This window comes from Macadamia integrifolia, unplaced genomic scaffold (genome assembly GCF_013358625.1).
Source record: "Macadamia integrifolia cultivar HAES 741 unplaced genomic scaffold, SCU_Mint_v3 scaffold_189A, whole genome shotgun sequence".
Lineage (NCBI taxonomy): Eukaryota > Viridiplantae > Streptophyta > Magnoliopsida > Proteales > Proteaceae > Macadamia > Macadamia integrifolia.
In genome coordinates, this window is record NW_024870635.1 from 250,140 (window position 1) to 272,512 (window position 22,373).

The 22,373-nt window shown below is 38.5% G+C and overlaps 1 protein-coding gene across 1 annotated transcript in view; it reads right to left on the reverse strand.

Annotated features, from left to right (window-relative positions):
* Window positions 1-389: 389 nt before the first annotated feature.
* Window positions 390-22,373, reverse strand: part of LOC122071087 (guanosine nucleotide diphosphate dissociation inhibitor At5g09550) — a 28,143-nt gene continuing 6,159 nt past the window's right edge. Inside the window, exons 2-13 of the mRNA XM_042635362.1 lie at window positions 10,712-10,774; window positions 10,532-10,615; window positions 8,875-8,982; window positions 8,555-8,727; window positions 6,478-6,589; window positions 4,953-5,033; window positions 4,777-4,839; window positions 4,378-4,479; window positions 4,088-4,212; window positions 1,593-1,803; window positions 899-973; window positions 390-689 (exon numbers count right to left, since the gene is read on the reverse strand). Of these exons, the coding sequence (XP_042491296.1) occupies window positions 636-689; window positions 899-973; window positions 1,593-1,803; window positions 4,088-4,212; window positions 4,378-4,479; window positions 4,777-4,839; window positions 4,953-5,033; window positions 6,478-6,589; window positions 8,555-8,727; window positions 8,875-8,982; window positions 10,532-10,615; window positions 10,712-10,774 (1,251 nt within the window). The 3' untranslated portion in view covers window positions 390-635. The remainder of the gene's footprint in view (window positions 690-898; window positions 974-1,592; window positions 1,804-4,087; window positions 4,213-4,377; window positions 4,480-4,776; window positions 4,840-4,952; window positions 5,034-6,477; window positions 6,590-8,554; window positions 8,728-8,874; window positions 8,983-10,531; window positions 10,616-10,711; window positions 10,775-22,373) is intronic.

The following is a 22,373-nucleotide window of genomic DNA, read 5'->3' on the forward strand; positions in this document are numbered from 1 at the left end:
GCCCAAATCCGGAAAAAATAAGGGAGGCCTCAGGCAAGCTCAGGTTTACAGGCCAAACCTGACTAGCACCCACTTTCAGCAATTCACAAATGCACAAATTTTCTACTTTGGGAATGGAAGGCATCTCTTATTTGGTCTGTTCTTTTGTTATAATGTTGGTTCCAGCAAATAAGATTTGGTCACTTTTGGCTGTTATGGACAACGAAAGGAACAAGTGAAACAAGATAGTGGAGGTGTATAGTTCATATGAACTATGAAGAGGGATCAACACAATAGCTTTCTATATACCTCCCCACTTTCTGCAGATGCAAGGACAGAATGATACATACTGAGTGTAACACCGATAAAAAGCTGGACAGAAATGATAACTAATATTTTATTAACAGAGTCCAAAGCATTTACATATCATACCACATGCTGACTGACAAACTTCTAGTAGAACCCACCCAGAAGGAAAATACAGTACTATGAAGGTAGCACATTTAACAGAGGATGACCCTGTTTTTACATATGGAATAATTAATTCAAGGACAAGTTAGTGATAGCATTGAAAAGGAAGGGAGAAAGAAAAGAGAGAAGGAAAAATGAACGAATCATTAAAAATCTTCTTGGCAAAGGAAGACATCTAGGGGTTTTCATTCTTCAGCAGCAGCACTAGCAGCACTAAGATCCACAGAAAGATCAAGAGTCTGGAACATAATAGATAGAAATCAACTTTTTAGTGTGACAACCATTTGAAATGCAACAAAATAAACTGATTGATGTACAATATAAACCAATGTATTAGGGGGCATGTACACAACGACATTAAGCCCACAAGAAAAAGACATTCCCAAGGAAGTGCTTGAATAGTTAAATAAAAAATGTACTCTAAATGAACTGGGAAAAAAAAAAATACCTTTCCAGTTATCTTACTGTACATGTTGATTACATCTTTTACTGTGGTCTCAAAGTGTGTTGTTGCATCGTAACTCTGCAGTGAATTTACATTTTAACTAAGTGACAGATAGAAAATCTGAAGAGGAAAAGTTTATGCTTATTCTGTGGTAGGAACAGTGACAAGATTTGTTTCAAATTCCTTAAAAGATATATTATAATTAATAATACACAGATTTTGATACATTAAAATATATTTACTTAAATAAAAAACAATAAAAAGTAAAGCAAGAAAGAAAGTCCTTTCTTTACAACATTAGTGCATCTTCTCAAAATGGCAAACAAATTACTGAACTGTCAGATACGGGCTATAGTACCATGTTGCCCTTTCTAGCAAAAGAGAACTCCATGAGAGGGATCAGAAATTAGGCTCTTCCCTTATAATTGTCATGGAAAAATTGAACAGCCCAAAAATATTTTGATCTATCATTAGTCGACGACAAGTTATACAGGAAATAGAAAATGTGTAACATTGGTTACAGTTAATAGAGGGCAAAAGAAAAGGCTGGGGATGACAATATTAGTAACAAGAAACAATTAGGCACACTGAGCATAGGGTTCAAGTCCTTTTCTGAGCTCTAAGTGGCTCAAATTTCAGTATTTAATTAATTGTGACATGCAAACAAGAGAATGTAGAAAATATATATCACACTTACAGAAGAAATGAAGCAGTTTCCGACATCATGGTTGTTGATGGGTTCGTATCTGTCATAAACATCGAAGAACATTTCGTCTACTGGTCCAAGTAGATCTGTCCCAGGCTTCAATTCTACTTCAGGATTGTCAGTCTCTGCTTCTGTTGAAACAAAAGCAATGTATTTTCCTTTGGGAGCAACATTGTGGGAATATGAACAGCAGAATAGGTACCTACAGCAGCAGTATCATTGAGAAGAATACTTAATTCTCAAGGTTCAGGGAATATGACTCAATAAATGCAGTTTTCTTTCACCTTCTGATGCATTATCTAGGCACCAGTAGCAATGCCAGGAGAAGAAGAATAGTCTGTGTTAGTCTGTGTTTTCAAGAATTTTAGAATTACTAGTTGCTCTAGGATTCCTAATCTCACTGGGAATCCTATTCCTAGCCTACTATGGAGTTCTAAGTAGAGTTCTGTTTTCAGTTTCTTTCCAATTTTGACAATGTTCACTTGTCCTAGTTCAGGCTGGATCAGGTCTCTATAAATCCAGTCCTGTTTTATTTAGTTTTCTTTGTATTCTCAGATTTAGGACCAAACACAGCTGGTTAATTGTTGTGGTGGTGGTGGTGGTGGTGGTGGTGGTTGGGGTGGGGGGGGGGGGGGGGTTGAGTCAGTTTTGAGTTGTTTTATGTATTTAATCGGTCAATTATGTAGCTAGGTTGATTAGTACTTGGTTTAGGCAATTTCTGATCATGTTAGGAGTCATATTTTAAGAATCTCTCTCTCTCTCTCTCTCCCCCCTCCCCCCCTATATATATATATATATATATAGCCAGTGATTCAAGCACACAAAATTAAGAAATAAGGGCTTTGTTGCTTGCAGGTTCTGTGGATTTCAGACCCTACTCTTGTGAGATTCAAGAGTGTTTGCTCAGTGGATTCTTGAGTGTTACTGCCGTGGATTCAGAAGTGGGGATTCGGTGGATTCTAAGATGCAGATACGGATGCACTTAATTGGTTGGACCAGCATGATCGGCTTTGGAAGCCAAGAGCCAAGAAGAAGCGGTCCAATCCAGGGTTTTGGTCCAACAAGGGTTGGAAGTAATTAACAGTAGTTTATTATTTTATATAGTCTTTTATTTCACAAAGTAGGAACGTAGAAGTGTTAGTAGGAGTTAGTCGGTTTATATGTTTCCTTTTAGAATTGTTTCCTTGTTAGGGTAGTTTCTTGTTTCAGTTGAGCTTTTGTTTCTGTCGTTATTTTCCTATAGATTGCTTGTAACCAATAGAGAACTCAGACATGAATTTGAATGAAGAATTGGTTGAGTTTGAGCTCTACGTGGCTACATGAGTGTGCTTGAGTGTGTGCTTCCACCCCCCCCCCTGCGGCCGGGCAACTCTGATCGCTTCTCTTTCCCAGGCTGCAATCAAGTGGGTTCCTGCTTGTTTGTCTCTCTCTTTCCCCACCAAAACAGGTCAAATTTATGAACTTTCTATATGTGCAATTACCAATAGTTACTTACTATTCTGTTGGCTAGAATTCTGCTTTATTCAATTTATTCTTCAGATTCTGATTTCAAAGCTGGGTTCTACTCGAATTCAGAAAACGTACTTCAACTGCACTTCTATAAAACTTAATTTTGTGAATTTATTTCAGGGTCTGATTTCAGTTTACTGTTTATGGTTCAGACTAAGTCAGTTCATTTTTTGATTACTGATATGAGCTCTTTAATTTCCTACCATCAATTCTTCCTTTCTGAGTTTTCCATTTCCTATTTCAAGAAGGAAATCTGCATTACTTGAAATCTGGCATATGGATTTAAATCATATTTACAGTTTCATTCCCGCAGTTAACTAGATCAATCAACCAGAGTTTCATGCCCAATCTGATTTGATTTTACCGAGTTATTGAATATTTGCTTATTTGCTATACGCTCTGCTAGTCTTTGTTCCTACCTTCCTGCAATTCCGGTTTTATATGAGGTTTCCTAACCCTACCATTAGTTGTCTAGAAAGCTCATTACTGTCTTTCCATTTAAACTCATTTTGTGTAATTTTCTAACAACCAATTGTGAATATGGTGATAACACTAATTTCTGGGAATTCATCAGCTCAATCTTTGGGTTCAATCCTGTTACTAGGGTATCATTTTTTGTATTTGTTAATAACTGTAGCACTTTTTGGGGAAAAAAAAGAGAGGAAAATTTTGTCTTATTCACCAAACAAGGAAAATAAACTTTTCTTTGATCACCAGTACCCGCTCAAATTTAAGATGTGTCATCTTATATTGTTAAGGAAATGACTTTGAAATTTAGAATACTAAACCCTATCTGAGTGATGAAGAAATTAAGAGAGGTTAAAACTAACAGAAATAAAAACAATCTATATGTAAGGTTAAAATCTGTGTGTGTGTGTGTGTGACAATATATGTAGATAGGTACTTCTTGTATGTGCATGGCCACAAGCATTTGTCTATATCATATGAAAAACAACCAGAAAATTTCACACACATACATGTCTGATTTACGCCCAAGTTGTTTCTGTGGTAGGATAACCTGGACTGAATGAGAGTCGCTCGTGTTTGGGATGGGATGACTCATTATACAGATTGCACGAGCAACTTTCCCAACTTTCTTAACCTGTTAACATAAGCAGGGTTTACAATTCAAATCTATTATAGAAGACTTTAGTAATCCAAATCTAGACTTTAATAATTCAAATCTATTATAGAAGAATGTATTCTCTACTCTCTCACGCAATAGAAACAACTTTAAGTAACTGCTTGGGGACTGTTTAGTGTCTACCTTGTCAGGCAAATAGGAAGGATCACATACAACTTTCTTGCATTTTGCAGTTTCACCTTCAGAAGTCACACCAAAAGCTTTTCCATTTGCATCAAACTCTACCTGTCATCCCCAGAATCAGATGGTAGTATCTTTTAATATTAATAGTGTTTTCATTGACTTGGTTCTTTTAAAAGATGGTGCTTCCAACCTTAAAAACTGTTATTTATTTATTTATTTTTATTGTTTAAATATGTGAAAGATATAATATTTACACATTTCTTTCCTTCATCTTAGTCAAGAAGTGCTCATGAAGGACTTAATATATGTTTAACTGAAAACAAAGGGCCGGAGGACTGAATTACTGGAAATGAGGAAAAATAAAAATGTCTGTCCATTGAGAAACCTTTTAGATTTTACCTTGCACTCTGGTTTGTTGAGCATGTAAGTGCCACCATAAACAGCACTAAGACGAGCAAATGCCTGGGAGTATGAAACATACCATGTCAAAACAATAGAAAGGAAAAAGGGGGAAGGGAAAAAAAAAGAAGGGAAAGCCCTCCCTACAGAACAACTCAGTTAAGATAATAGCTGACCTGTGGTAATTCTCCCAGTCCATATAGTGGATAAATATATGGGGATCCTCCTCGAAAGCGTGCCAAAGACTCAGCATACAGCTTTTGAAACAAAGAACAAAACAATCGTGGATAATAAGGTTCTGCATACAGATCTTTCAAAACAGAGAATTTTTTTTTGAATTGTAGTAGTTCACCACTTTATGAAAGTATTCACCAAGAAGGGAAATAAATCATGAAAGTGAGAAAAAGTAGGGTTGTACAATCCAATTTCCTGACCAGTTTAAATCGAGACCTTTTTGAAAGGTCCAATGGATTTTGCATCAAAAGTTATGGGCCCTTGGAATTCTTTATGCCTTTTCATGGTATAAAGGAATTTATTTGATATTTTCTCAAGGATCTATACAGAGGCTGAAGAACTCTAGAAATTTGCTATCCTTATTGGATCATAGAGTCCTAGACGGAGCTGGGATCTTCATGTTGCTTTGTTTCAAACTGTAAGAGATGAAATTGGCCCTTGGAATTCTTTATGTATGGTAAATGGAGATACCTTGTATCCTCTACAACTATTTCTTATTTCTCTTTTCCCTTCACAGAAGTTTATTATCAAGAAACAAGGAAGAAGGGAAATCTTCACCTGTTCTCAACCAATATGTTTACCTTAAAGCTACTGACCAAACGTTTGGAGACTCTCTCTCTTATGAAGCCATGATTCATTTTTTCCCAAAATAATACTATCCTTAATATAGAATTAAAATAAAATTTATGCCCAAATTAAGACAATATATGAAATCCAACAGAAGGAAAGGAGAAACAAACAAATTACAGCAGTCTTATTGGGCTGATATAGATGGATGTCTAACAACTTCTTAGAAAGGATGCATGCATGCCTTCATAGATTATGCTCAATCAGCTAGAAAATTGATTGAGGAAATGGTAACCTACTTTCCCTATGAAGAAAGGTGGAAATATGAAAGCTGTGACAGTTGATCCAAATACAACCCGTTGCTTATCACATATGGGATTTCCACATGGATAATAATAACCAAGAAATTCAATACATCTATTATTTATAGATTTTTTTTTTTTTTGTGATTGATTTCAGAAACTACAGGTTACATGACTTGAGATCATGACATACATCAGGGTGGTAGCCTTGTTGTTGGTTAACTGGTGACATATGGTTAGAGTGACAAATATGAAATAGCAATAGATATTACATTATTACTAGTAAAGGATACCATAAGTCCAGTGAATTTTGTATATCAAGTGCTTTCCTAACCATTATATAGACTCTGTTGTGCCTATCAAGCTTGATGAGGATGCTTGAATTGCCAAAGTCAAAGTTTGCATTTTCAGTAAGTTCAGCAATGGCGAAATGGAAACTACGTGCAAACTAGTGAATTTATCTATGGGTTCAGTTAATAAAGTAGAATATTGCAGCGGAAAGGTCAATAAATATAATTGCTCGCAAAAAGATAGAAACTGTTCCTAGGTTCACTATTAAACCATTACCAAATCAAGGGAAGCATAAGATGCTTTGTACCTTCATCCTCTTCACAAAATCCTTGGCGGGCTCATCCAAGTAGGTATCATCTTTGTGGAGGGCCAAAGCATGACCAATGAAGTCAACTGTATTATCATCTAAACCATATTTTCTGCACAAGAGAGAAATTTGATGTGTCAATCTATAGATCCATAATTCAGAGTAAAGTGGACAGAAAAAATTAAATATTGAATGTAATTTTGCGACGGTAGCACTTGAATAAATTTACATAATTGTTATAATTATACCAATAAATGCAGACTGAAGTCACTGAACTCTGAAGCACAACACAATGAATTAAAGCATAAATACGGTAGCAGAAAAATTAAATTCTTAAATACTGTAACAACAAATCCATATCCACTCCTATTTAATGAAGCCGAAGTTGTCAAAAGAAGTTGAACCAACTAGCATGGTAAGAATGAGTAGCGACTTCAACAGATGTTAAGAATGAGTAGCGACACATTACAATCAGATCCTAATGTATCTAACTTTCGGACCTTTTGGAATACAACATTTTAAACTTCATATTACTAAGCTGATACAACCAGTCAACCTCACAGACCTAGAAGACAATGCTTGAAAGTAAGTTGTGTTGATATGAATTGCTGGCGAAGGTTATATCTGTAAAGCCCTAGTCCCATTAACCTAGACACACTATTGTCCTCTTTGGTCCATGGGCTTCAAGGCTTTAAAATGCATTGTACTATGTTAAGGAGGCTAGAGATTATCAATTAGCCTAGTATTCTTCCCCCTAGGCGATGTGGGACTAAAGTTTGCACACCCTCACTGATTTTCCAAATACCCTGGTAGTACTAGCCGTAGTAGAGACACCTTACCGATCTCCCCAGCGGGTCTGGTACTTGCTGTATTCTTGGGTGTCACAATATCAAGCGCTGATGCAATTGAAATGATTCAAAACTACTACTATGGTAGAATAATTAAAATCTTTTGTCAAAAACAATAATTAATTAGAATATCATTCAGAAGTTCTGCTATTCTAATTAATTTCATTTTCAAATGTGTGAAAATTAAGCCAATTCAGAAATATGAACAGACAGCATTGATGTATTTTAAATGGCTAGGACTCAACTCTACAAATGTATCTCTTTATTTTTCCCAAATAATTTCTGTTTTCAGAATCAGGCAACTGATTGGGCAGTTTGCTATAGATGTAAGTGTATGCTTTAACTGGCCATTAGACTGCACCACTAAGTCTGCCCTTCAGAGGATGGAAGGGCCATAACCCAGTGCAAGTACAACTTCCAAAGGGCTCCAAGTAGAGTGAATTAGGGAGGTCTTAACCTTTGGCCTTTTTTTTTTCTTAATTTCTTTGGAACAAAGTGGCCTTCCTTGGGCTAGAACTCAAGTCTTCATACCAGCAGCATGAGCTTTCACCATTACACTTAGCAGATGTATCCTCCATTAGAGGATGGAAGTTTCTAAGTAAAATTATTTATTAATTCTCAGCTCTAGTATTAGTATTTGCAATATTTTCTTACAAGCATGTTATTGAATCATTGATAAATTTATGGACCTCAGGTATAAATATATAAATTGACTGAATTTTAGATCACTATTGCCTAATTAAGCTAATGCCCATTAGCCAAGTAATTCCCAATTTTTATGTGCGGTATAAAAGGTAGATCTAAATGACTATGTTCAAACCATGAGTAAACACCTAACTAGGTTTTTCTGCCCCCAAAAGAAAAGAGTACTGGTCTAGTGTTTGACCCATGTGTTGAACAGAACTCTTGATATGTAACCCCCCCTATTGCTGTATAATCTATGGTGGCATGATTGAAGGAGTATTGATCTACTTTATAAGAGAATCAGAGTATTTGCTTCTGAAAAAAACTGGCACCACCTGTGATATAACCCAACACAGATTGAATGGTATTGGGGGCTCCCATTCCGACTTATAAGCCCAAGTTGCTGAAAACATTTATCATGTACTAAATATAACATAACAAATATGGAAAACAAAAATCCCTGAAATGAAAAATAAAAAATCATGTTCAACGAGTATGAGTTGGAAGAAAATTCAAGTAGAAAAAGCAGAGAATGAGGTGAATACGAAATGACATCTCTTGCTGTAACTTTGTTCAGGTCCAGCCTTTCATGAGATTTTGGATCATTCTCTTCATAGTCTTGCACATAGATGAAGAACTTCCGAGCACGGCGCTTTTCAAAAAGTCCCATAAGTGGGGATTTCAGTGCCTCAACATCAGTAGCTGGAACTTTATAAATCTGCAAATTACAAGAAGCTATTTTTTTTTTTCATTCTATTAAGTATTATTTGAAATGAAAAGTTTCCAAGTGATAGTATAAATGTGTAATCATTGACAGTTAATGACAGGTTTAAAGATATGAGTCACAGTTAGAGAGACAGCACACCTTCCCTTTGTTGTACACGAAACTGCCATCAACAGCCTTGAAATTCAGATACTTAGTAACATCAGTATGGATGAGGACACGTACTAAACCACCATTGGCCATCATGAACTGTCAATGCATAAGTAACTTTCATCAGAATGGAAAATATAACAAAGAGAGAATTTTCAAATCCAATGGACAGCTGCAATTTCAGATTCAGCTATTAAATAATGCAAATGTGGAATGCAAACCATGGATCAAGAATGAATCCCATATTTTATGAACTGGAATCAATCATATCACATTCAAAAGCATCCAGTTACTCATTTGAATTTGACGTTTGCATCCAATCCAGGACCCATAATGAAGTCCTATTACAACCTTATGGTAGGTGGGAACATAACAGTGCAGAATGAGCAGCTCTGGGCTCACCGATATTCCATAGGAGATCTGTGAGCTTCTTTAAAATCATTGAACTTTGTTGAAACTGGAAATGTGATTGTGAGACCATGTAAGTTATTCCTCCCTATAGTTCGATAAGATTGTTATGAATGTGTCAGAACTAGAGTTCAACTGATGCTCTCATCCTCTTCTGTATTGTTGATATTCAAACCCCTTCACTATAGAATACTTTTTATTAACCAATGAAAATGTCACAGAGAAAACCAGGCCCGCTAAAAAAAAGGGTTAACTCATTCTTTTTAATATCGAATGTGGACCAGATATACACAAGATCAGTGTTGAGGATCAGCCAGTCATAAAACTAAGAGGGATACATTTGACATTTTTGTCCTGGCTAACTAGGTTTCAACTCTAAGGGGGCTGACATGGATCCATGTTTGACTTGATGCCACCATGTTGACGAGCAGGTGTAAGATATGGAAGCATCTAATTAACATTTAGAATTTAGTTTCTATCTTTTGTTTTATTAAATTTCTATCTCTTTGGGCTGACAAGTGTATCCTGGAGAATCTATATACAGCCAAGTCTCTTGCACTTTCTTATTCCTATAGTTACTGAGATTTTATTTTTTGCTTCTTGTTGCTCTCAAGTTATTACTAAATTTTCTTGAAGTCTGATGCTTTTATGACTCTGAAAAATGGGCCCAGATGAAATCTCATAAGTTTTGATTTCGTCTTATTTTCCTCTACTTCTCTTCCCTGCTAAAATGTCCTTCTTCATCGCAGGTTCTACTGAGAAACAGTAGTAACATGATCAGTCCTGATCTTCACCCTGACTCCTATAATCCTTTCCTTTTATAGTCCAAGATTCTAATTGCTTTAGCTTAGGCAGCAACCAGTCACTGACAACTGCTGCATTGTCCTGCTCAGTATCAATCGGGAAAGAAACTAAAGCGATGGGATGATCCTGAGTCACTGATCCTTCACGGCTTTGTAAACTCTTGAGTTTATTACAATTAGTACCTTCACAAGTATATATTATTGTTTCAGAAGCCTCCAAGTTTCCCAAATCGACTCAAAAAATTTGTTTCTTTCAACACCTAGATCAGAACCCACGGAACTTGTGAACTACAGCTACATCAAATATGAAACAGAAAATTCAGGCAATCCAAAAAGGTTGCATTTCGGAAGTTTAAGAAATGTAGAAAGGAAAAAAAAAAAAAAAAAACAGTTCAATGGGTTATCTACACTGTGGATGAGTTAAAAGTTCTGAATACCTTAGGGATCATATCAACATTGTACTCTCTGCTTGAGCCCAGATGCTCAGGAGGCTTGTCATTGCCCCTGAATCGTTTCCAAAGCTACCAAGCACAAAAAGAAAGTCAGGTGAGCACAAGGAGAGGATTATTTCTCAACCAACAATCAAACAACAGGTACATACTCATACAATGAGCTACCTGAACTAGATTAAGTGAGGTCGACTCTCCTCCATAGTAGTCATTTCTGTCCATATGCAATACCTATTTCAAATGGATGTGAGATAGCATATTAGACATCTCAATATGATATTAATTACAGATACAATTTGTAGAGATGGAAAACAAATTGAAGGATAAACTTCAAATGTTGATATCACATTTAGGAATCAAATTCACACTAATTCAATCTTCCTCTCCTCTCCCCTCACACCCCACCCCACCCTCCAAAAAGAAAGAAAGAAAGAAAAAAAAAAAAAATCTATGACCTAAACATGATATGAATCAAAAACAAAACAAATCAAACCGAACATTTGTTGATTGGCTGTAAGAATCTGACATTGACAAATGAAAGTTGTGATTATAAAACAAAGTTAAAATGTATAGAGAAAAAGTTTTTGAATTTTCACTTACTAAAATCAAAATGAAAAGTTGTGTGTGGGTAACAATGTGGTTTATTCTATGAATTAATCAAAGCAATTCTGAAAGATTTTCTAAAACAAAGAATGTTATTTTCTCATTCAGCAAGTTCCATACGAATAATATCTAGCACATTATGTGGTTTTTCTGTAAGTTGGAATCACAAAGATGAAGCCAAAAAAGTAGGCATCGCAAATTGTATGAAGGAGCAGTTAAAAGAAACAAAAAATTGGGCCGACTTGTAACTGAAATTATCTTCTTATACTCATTGACTTTGGAACCGCATGTTTACTTAATATATTAATACTCATGGACTCATGGTTCAAAATTTCGAAAATTTCTACAAAAATTTAATTTGGCTTCGAGAACACCTTGCGAAGGAAGTTGCATTCATAAACGATCACCTTGATGAGTTCAAATAAAATCATCATGGAAGTGAGAAATATTGATTTTAAAATTAATTACATGTACCAAAACATGATCGTTCTCTACCTCCCAAATATGAGCATTTTGTTGATGAAAAGATGCTATTTCTATGGAGGGCGTTAAATCCTCCTTGAACTCTCAAGAGTTGGAAAAGAAAGTATCAGGAAATGGAGTAGAAAATCAGATGAAGGGATTGGTTGTGAGAGGTAGAGGTAAAGGTATTCATACGCTCGCTGAGGTGGGTAAATCAGTGACACTAAAAAAATTCTTCTGTCAATCGATTGGACCGGTCAATTTACAATGGGTCATTGATGAATCAATTACATCCATAGATAACATCCACACAACCATACTAGCCACACAATTCTCAAAACAAGAAAACCACAAGGGAGCAAAATCACAATGCACAACACCACATATACGTGTTCGCCAAGGTGGCTACGTCCATAGGGCAAATGGCTACTTGGGCTAAAAATCTAGCCCAGGTATAATACACAATACAGATGTAGCACTGACTACAAAGAGAACAAACCCCCAAATTTAGGTTGGGCTCACTACAAAGCAGAATCTACCCCGGTATCAAGCATTCACTTGTTAGCTTACATAATATGATTAAATTATCATTCAAAGATGTCCCCAATCTAAGCATGAAGTTGAATGTGGTATTCTAACAAACACTTGGCCTATAGTCAAATATACATGAATATAAAAGAACGAAAAAACAAATGGGTAACCGACGACCGCGTTGCTTCTTCATTTTCCCTTACTCAAACTCTTCTCCTCTTCAAAGGTAGAGTGTCAATCAATCACTCAAGAAGGGTTGAGTTCTTCTAAAGTCTTCTCACAAAACCCTTGGGCTTGTTCTCCACCTCTTCTCAAATATTTACTACTCTTGATGATTGCACAGTGAATCTAAAAATCTCTCCCAAATAGATAATTAATGGCTTCAATCAGGGGCTTCCAAGTTCTCTTTTAGGGTACTTCTCCTTAGATATTCTCTCCCCTTTTCTTCTCTTCAGTGGGATAACAACGACTACAACAACAACAACAACCATTCAGCCTTTTCCCCAAATAAATGGGGTTGGCTACATGGATCCGTCATAGTATAAGATTAAAAAAAAATATAACGAGGAGGGGAAAAGATATAGAAAAGAAACAAAACAGTGCAACACCTCCGTGACATCCCACCTGAACATGATTGGCAAAATGGATATTTGCCCTCCAAACATCTCTGTTTGATGTTATGCTAGGATCTAGACCTAACCTTTACATGTCTTTCCTTACCAACTCATTCATGATCATTTTAGGCCTACCTCTAGCTTTTCTAGCTCCTTCCCATTGGAGCTGAAGTTCTCTCTAATTTTCTTATCTTTTCAACAATCCACTTAAATGGCCAAACATGACTTAAGAACAACGTCGAGTGTTTTCGGTTCTACATTATATTCAGCTTGGTCAACTTCGAGTGAGTGTCGACCAGAATTAAGTTGACGTCAATAGGCATTCAATTGGCATCGAATACAGCATATTGGAAGCCGAGTTCCTCAATAACACTGACCGATGTGAGACATCCTCTATTTTTCATTCGATAGGAGTCAACATCGGATGACTGTCAGACATACTTCTGTCAATGTCGACGAATCTCTATTTAGTGTTTAACATATTGTATTGGACGTCAAACTTTGGTGATTTGCCAAACTTCTCAAACTTGCTATAACATTTGCTATTCTTCACAACTGATCACTCGGCCTTATCCTCATTAGAGATGCACCCATCCTCTAGTGAGTGTATGGAACAATTGATGGTGTTGACAATAATGAGAACATAAGGCTGCTCAAAATCCCAGTCCAGAAAAAATCAATGTTACAACTGTCACAAGGTAGGGCATATGAGAAAAGACTGTCTGGAGCTTAAATATAATAGGGAAAAGAAAAATAAAAACCTCTACAAGTGCTGAAGTAGATGTCATAGAGGAAAATTCTGATGACGTTGAAATGTCTTGTTTGTGACCACTGGCCTCTTGAGAAATGAACGGATTCTTGAATCCGGCTTGTTTATTTCACATATGTCCCAAAAAAGATAGGTTTGCCACTTATCAATCCATCGATGGAGGCACTATCTTGATGGGCAATGAAGGCGTTGTAAAGACCCTAATAGAAATATGCTATATTCTAGAATTTAAGAAGAACCTCATATCTTAAGGGACTCTCGACTCCAAAAGGCTACATATATTCATCTGTAGGAGTTCTCAATGTCTGCAAGAGTGCCTCTGGTTGTGATGAAGGGGCAGCTATCAATGGCCTCTATCCCTTCACATAACATTGTCTCAGGTGCTACGTCAGTTTCTGAGTCTGGAGACTCAAATAGTGATAACACTTGGCTATGGTATGTGACTTAGGCATACGAGCGAGGGGTATGAAAATGCTGAGAAAACGAGATTTGTTGTGAGTTTAGAATACCAAAAAAGCTAGACTTCTGTGAGCACTTTTTCTTTGACAAACAGTGCAAAGTTAAGTTCAGCAGGGTGGTTCACAGGACCAAGGGTGCAGTGGATTACATCCACTCAGATTTTTTTGTTTCTTGTATCAATAGGCTCCTTTTTCTGGTGTAGCATTACAGACTGCTCAAATTTTATAACTATACTAACAATAAACCCGGACGATTAGGATCATAGCACCACAATTTGCATCCTATCACACCTGGTGCATAGCCTAGGAATATGCACTCTTTCCATTGGCTCAAATTTACCATTAGTCACATGAGCATATGCTGAATAACTGAATACATTTAACATAAAGTAGTAAGAAAAGGTACCAAACCATATATTCTTTAGGTGTATTGCACTTGACAGTACTTGATGGAAACCTATTCACCAAATAACAAGCAATATTAATTGATTCAGACCAAAAATCTATGGAGAGATCAACGTTCAAGAGCATACAATGTGCCCTCTCCAAGAGAGTTCTGTTTATCCGTTCTACAACTCCACGCAATTGTGGTGTTTTTACAACAATGCGGTGTGTCACTATTGCTTCATTCTTACAGAACTCGTAGAACTTATTTTCATAAAATTCTATGTTGTTGCCAATCCTTAGGAGCTTGATTTTCTTACAGCTCTGCTTCTCAATCAAGTCCTTCCAATGCTTGAACTTGACAAAGACATCATTTTTGTGCTTCAAGAAATATACCCAGAACTTGTTTCATAGTAAAGAATGTTACAAATATTCCAACCTGAACTTGTGATACAAGTGCACACCACGGAATATATTATACTGCACAGTTGGCAGTATAATGTATGCGATGGTGTACACTTGTTTCATATGCTATCAGCGTTGTCAGAAGATATATGAGACGTATTGGCAAGGTTCATTGGTAGGCATTGAAATAGAAGTTGTACTACTTAAAAATGCACTACGGATAATGGCTTGGTGTATCATAGTATTGATTGTGAGAATATTTCTTGTGTTTCATTTACTAGGTAATAGTCTATATACATGAGTGCATGAGATAATAGATTGATTTAGTTACCTATGGAAGATCGGATTACAATCTGATTCTTCCAAGAGTAACAATACACAATTTCTAAGTTTCCAACTATAGAAGATAGGATAATAAGAAATCTGAGATCTTGTGGAGCTTGATATCACATGTGAGATTGTGATGCTGATGTGGAAATCTTATCACCCAAGTATCTGTGAGCTGGAGCGTTGATCAATACTGGGCAATATACCCCCTCAAGTTGTAGGTGGAGGAGACCGAACCTCCAACTTGTCCCTCAGGAATTGGAATCTGGCGCTGGCAAGAGGTTTAGTGAGAGCATTAGTGAGCTGATCAGTTGTGGAGATAAATTGCACAGTCAGCTGATGATTGGCCACACGCTCACGAACGAAGTGGAAATCAATCTCTACATGTTTGGTGCGAGAATGGAGCACCGGATTGGCCGATAAATATGTGGCACCTATATTATCACACCACAGGATTGGGGGGCCTTGAATAGGAAAGCTCAATTCCTGAAATAGATATTCCAACTATATGAGTTCAACAGAGGCATCTGCTAATGCTTTGTACTCAAATTCAGTTGAGGAATGAGCCGCAGTTTTTTGTTTGTGAGAGGACCAGGAGATCAAGTTTGGCCCAAGGTAGATGGCGTAAGCACCAATGGACCGACGATCAGAACTGCTACCAGCCCAATAGGCATATGAGAAGGCCTGGAGCATTGCCTTGGAGGAGAGCTCAACCAAGAGACCGTGGGAGCAAATTTGCTTGAGATATCGGAGAATGCGCTTGACATGACTCCAGTGATCCATAGTTGGGGCATGCATATGTTGGCACGCCCTATTCACAGCAAAGCCACATCTAGACGGGTAAGGGTCACATACTGTAAGGCACCCACAATGGAGTGATAGCGAGTTGGATTATCAAAGGGAGCACCCCTTAAAGGCGATGTTGATTCTGTGACAGCCATAGGAGTGCGAACCAATTTGCAATCAGTCATGCCTGAGCGTGCCAGTAGGTCATGGATATACCTAGACTGAAAGAGAAGAATACCATTGGGTTGTGGTACTACCTCAATGCCCAAAAAGAAACCCAAGGGGCCAAGATCTTTGATAGAAAATTCAGCCACAAGTTTGGTAATTAGAGCAGTGACCTATGCTGACGAATTTCCTGTGACAAGTATGTCATCAACATAAACCAAAAGATATAGGAGATGGCCATTAGACTTATAAATGAATAAAGATGGTTCATTCCGTGATGCAACAAAACCCAAATGAAGGATGGACATGGAGAGCCTATGAAACCACACTCGAGGGGCCTGTTTGAGGCCATACAAGGACCTTGATGGAGAACCTTTAGGGAAGAAAGGGAAAATTAGAGTAGGAAGGGGAAGGAGGGGAATCACATACTTCACTGGTGCACAAACTCAACATCTTCATTCAATAATCAAATCACTCTCTCAATCTTCAATCGATTACAGCCAATATATAGGAAAATAGGAACATGAAATTAGAAACTTAACTGAAATGGAAACTAGCCTAAACTAGGAAACAACTATAAAAAGGAAACCAAAGCAAGGAAATAAATCCTACTCCTACATTCAAGTCTGAAAAGTAAAAGCATGAAATAAAATACTAAGTAAACTACTAATTTTATTTCCAACCCTTGTTGGACCAAAACCCTGGGCTGGACAGGTTCTCCTTGGCTTTTGGTTTCCAAAGCCGGTCATGTTGATCCAACCAAGTAAGGGCAGCCGTATCTGCATCAACTCTCCTCCTATGAAAGAACTCGACTCCATCGAATTAGGGAAATGACCGAGGAGACCGTCTGAAGGAATACGCTGAATGAGGAACGATCCAACCATCTTCTTGAGCTTAATTTCAGGGAGATCTTTGGCAGGATGAAACTTTATAGTCTTGTTGGCATGCTTGAAGGCATAGGTATTGGCATAGCCACAATGCTGTACTTTCTTATCAAACAACCAAGGTCGACCAAGAAGGATATGACACACCTTCAGAGGGAGGACATCACATTGGACTGTATCCTTAAATCCACCAATAGAATATGTGACCAAGCACTTATCTGTGATTTTGAAATTAGTGTTGTTCACCCAAGCAACCTTGTAAGGATTAGGATGTGATTCTGTATTCAATCCCAGCTTACGAACAGCGTCTTCAGAGACAACATTAGTGCAACTGCCTCTATCAATGACCAAGGTTAGCAACTGATCATTGCACTTCACAAGAGTCTGAAAAATACTACTGCAGCGCCAATCTTTATTGTCAGTGGCCTTCTGAGTGGTCAACACATGATGAATGACATAAAAATGATGTTGCTCTTCATCACTGAGAGTGTCATTGACTTCACCTGTTGCACACTCTTCTCTTAAATCAACTATGTCAGAACCAAGTTACTCTTCGAGAATATATGGTATAGGAGAATCCTTATCAATAAAAGCAAAAAAATGGCTGAGACATTGAACACTGATATGTCTAAATCCATGGCATGAGTAGCACCGAACTGTAAATTTTGAAAAATCAGAAGGTTTATCTGAACCACGCTGAGGGGGTGAGTATGGGCGAGTAGGCCGTGAAGATGACATTTCAGAAACGTGTCGAGGTGGAGAATACGACCGAATAGATCGTGAAGAGGCCATAGATGTAGCACTAGCTTGTCGTTTGCTAGATGACCTCTCTTGGGTAAGAGACTGTTGCAAAACGGAACTAGTACCTCGAGAAAAAGTATCTGCAAAATTTCTTCGGTTGCATGGGCTTTTCAGACTTTCCTCAACCTGATATACTACTTGTATGGTGTCTTCCATGGTAGGTAGTCGACTAGATGCAAGGGCAGCACTAAGTTGAGGGTGCAAACCATTGCGAAATTAGACCACTAATACTTCTTCATCCCACTCAAAGTCAGAACAAGTGGCCAAATAATAAAATCTAGCAACATACTCTTCAATGGTCAAATTCTATTGTTTCAACTGTGCAAACCTGAGATGCATGCGTTGCTTGTAATCAGAGGGCAAGAATCGTCGATTTATGATTTCATACATTTCAGCCCAAGTAGTGACCAAACCAATGCCTCGGGTTTGTGTTGCTTGATCAACTAGACTCGGGCCATGCCTTTCAGTTTGACCTCTGTAAATAGGATCTTTCGAGCCTCAGTCAACCCGTATCATCTGAAGAATGTATCTAAACTGTGAATCCAGTTAAGGTACAATTCTGGATTATTGTCTCCATAAAAATCAAGGACATCCAATTTTGTTGCTCTTTCTGCTCCATCATCATTTCTACCAGTGCCATATGGTGGTGGAGGTGGTGGTGGTGGTGGTGGTGGTAGTGTTATTGACGGATCCTGTGGAGTGGTGTTGGAAGAATCCCCAGATTGAATGAGACTCTTTCCTTTATCCTCTGCCACCAAACGATCAATAGAAACTTGTATGGATCCCATGGAAACTTGCATAGATTCCACCATTGTTTTTAGGGACGTGACCATGTTAGTGAGAGCATCAAATTTTGTATCACTTTCTCCTTTATAAGAATTTAGCTGTTGAACAACTTCACTATTGGCTACCATGGTGATGATTAACAAAATAACACTCAAGAATATATGGTAGAATAGTAAATAACTTTTTTTTTTTTTTTTTGGGAAGGGCAGAATTGTAATTACTTGAGATTCAATTAAACCACAAAGGATATCAAGTGTGGGGCAGGGATCTAAATGTAAATAAGAAAAAAATGAAGGATAGAAGGAATTAATAGATAAAAGAGGGGTAATGTGGAAAAATCAGAAAATAAAATAGAAAGGAGACTCAATGGAAGGGTACCGTCACCAACAGAGATGGAGGAAGTACGAGTGTCCAGAGGCGAAACCAGCGAAGGGTTTTGTAGGCCTGGTTGAGGGGAACCGATATGAGGAGGGATGAACCCTGAGAGCCGATGGTGACGAATGAGGTCTTCACTGCTTGGAAGTGACTCGCGGCGATGGAAGGACTAGATCGACAGGTATGTTTCTGGTTTCTCTCTCTTTTCGACTTCTCTTCTATTGTTCTTTCTTCTTTTTTTCTTCTATCTCTCTCTTTTCTCGACTTTCCTTCTTCGTGACTTATTTTTTGCTTTCTTCCTTCTTTTTTTTTTTTCCTTTGTTGTTGGACACAGAAAGAGGAGGCGGTGGCTGCTGTCGGAAGGGAAAAGAAGTGAAAAGAGGAGGCGGTGGGATTTTTCTGGTTGGGAATCGAAGTGAGGAGAAAAAAAAGGGAGGCTTTGGGATTTTTTTTTTAAAGTTTCTGTCGGAACCCTAGAAAAAAAAGGATCGACCAAAGAAATTGGAGAAAGAGAGGGGTGGTGAGAAAAGGAGGCTCGATTCTTCTCTGGATAGAATCGGTGTTTTTTTTTTTTTGTTCTTAGTATCGGTGGAAACCAACACAGAGAATGAGAAGGGAAGAAGAAAGATGGGGAAGGAATAGGATCCTTCGGCTCTGATACCAAGTTGATGGAGAACCTTTAGGGAAGAAAGGAAAAATCAGAGTAGGAAGGGGAAGGAGGGGAATCACACACTTCACTGGTGCACAAACTCAACATCTTCATTCAATAATCAATTCACTCTCTCAATCTTCAATCGATTACAGCCAATGTATAGGAAAATAGGAACATGAAATTAAAAACTTAATTGAAATGGAAACTAGCCTAAACTAGGAAACAACTTTAAAAAGGAAACCAAAGCAAGAAAATAAATCCTACTTCTACGTTCAAGTCTGGAAAATAAAAACATGAAATAAAATACTAAGTAAACTACTAATTTTATTTCCAACCCTTGTTGGACCAAAACCTTGGGCTGGACCGGTTCTTCTTCGCTCTTGGCTTCCAAAGCCGGTCATGCTGGTCCAACCAAGTAAGGGCAGCCGTATCTGCATCAGACCTATGTAGGCGACACATATGATTGGGCTGATTGGGGTCTGCAAAACTCTGGGGTTGAGTCATAAACACCTCTTCTATGAGGCGACTATGTAGGAATGCATTATGGACATCAAGTTGGCAGAGCGACCAGCCTTGAGAGACAGCTATAGCAAGTATGGAACGAACAATGGTAGCCTTAACCACTGGGCTAAATGTATCGGTATAATCAATCCTATGCTGCTGGTGAAACCCTTTTGCGACTAACCGAGCCTTATACCGTTCCAAGGACCCATCTGCTTTGCGTTTAATGCGGTATACCCATTTACATTCGATAAGGTTCATGTGGGGCAGGCGTGGGATGAGGGACCAGGTGCCATTTTTTATGAGTGCATTAAACTCCTCAGCCATGGCAAGGCGCCATTGAGGGTGCTTATTCACTTTAGAGAAACAAGTTGGTTCAGGTATGGCAGGAGCGGTAGTGGTCAAATCATGTGGGTTAGAGGGTTATTTGTGAGAGCGTAGGTGCATAGGGTGGAGGCGTGCTGGGGGAGTAGGTGGTAGGGGTTAGGATTGGGGACGGTGGAGGTAGAGGGTGGTAGGAAAGGATTTGGTATTGGGGCATTATAGAGTTCCCTTAGTGGTCGAGTGCAAGTTGTGGAGGTAGGGGAGGGCGATGAGGAGGAAGTGTGAGATGGAGGGGTTTGGGGAGATGGGGGGTGACAGGCGATAGAGGCAATGGAGAGAGGGGGTGGTGTTGGTAAGGGATTACCACGAAATGTAACCTTATTGGGGGCAGAAGCCCAGGGAGAAGATGGTGGGACCAGGGGAGAGGGAACCACAGGAGGCTGATAAGCAAAGAGAAATACACTCTCGTCAAAACGAACGTGACGAGCGATGTATGTCCTATTGGTAGAGAGATTGAGACACCTATACCCTACATGAGAAGGAGAGTAACCAAGAAAAATACATGGAATAGAGCGAAAATCCATTTTATGGTGATTATAAGGACAAAGATAAGGGAAGCATAGACAACTGAAAACAGGAAGAAAAGAGTAGTCAGTGTCCTGTGATGTACCAATTGAAAGGGGGAAACATTATTTGAAACCTGGGTTGGCATTCTATTAATGAGATATACTGCAGATTCAAAGGCAAAATGCCAAAAGCGTTGAGGAATGGAGGCTTGAGCAAGCATGGTAAGGCCGGTCTCAACAATGTATCTATGTCGGCGTTCAACAAAACCTTGCTACTCATGCTTGTGAGGGTAAGACAAGTGATGGGCAATGCCAAGGGATCGAAAAAATTGGGAGAGAGAGCAGTATTCCCCACCCCAATCAGTTTGAATAGCCTTTATTTTTTTAGAAAATTGCCTTTCAACCATCGCTTGAAATTGTTGAAAAATCGAGAAAACTTCAGATTTTAAGGTAAGAGGATAAAACCAAATGAATCTAGTGTTATCATCAATAAAAATAACAAAATACCGACCATCGACAGATAAAGTGGAAGATGGTCCCCATACTTCACTATGAACCAGATCTAAAGGAAATAAACTACAAGAGAAAGTTTGCATTAAAAATAATCTACTGGCTTTGCCCAATTGGCAAGCGAAACACACAGAGGGAAGGTTGGTGGAGAGACACGGTAAGTCATTAGCGCCAATCATGAATCTGAGCTGGCCAAAATGAGGGTGACCAAGTCTTTGATGCCAACCATGGAGAGAAGTGCGTGTAGTGACATGAGCAACAGGGGAAGAAGGCAGAGAAAAGAGAGTGTAAAGGCCGCCACTACTCGGTCCTGAAAGAAGAATCCTCTTGGTTACCTGATCCTTCACAAAGAAGTGAGAGGGGTGAAACTCAAAAAAGACATTATTGTCATGAGCAAAGCGCTGAACAGAAAGGAGGGGTTTAGTAATGGAGGGAACATGCAGTACATCACATAAATTAAAGGAACGAGAAGAAGAGAGAGAGAGGGTAAGGAAGAAGAACCAATACTGGATATGGTGAGGCCCTTACCGTTACCAACTTAGAGTTGATCATTGCCATTGTAGCCATCATAAGAGGATAAAGAATGGATGTCAGGAGTCACGTGATGGGTTGCGCCGGTGTTGGGGTACCAGGTGAGGGCAGTGGATGGTTGATAGTATGGTGGGTAGTAGGGGTGGGTTGGAGGTGAAGTGAGTAGCTGGCCGAGGGGTGGGATTAAAGGTATGGTAGGGTTGAGGTGAGGGATAGCCAGGGTAAGAGGGAGGACGATAGTAACAGGTATTGGTGTTGTGATTGGTTTGGTTGCAAATGGAGCACCATATACGTGTACCTTGCTGGTGAAAACAGCCACCACGACCACCACGTCCACCTTTCCCAGATTGAGAGGAGGGAGAGGTGGAAGAGGTATCAGGCTGAGCGGTGTTTGCT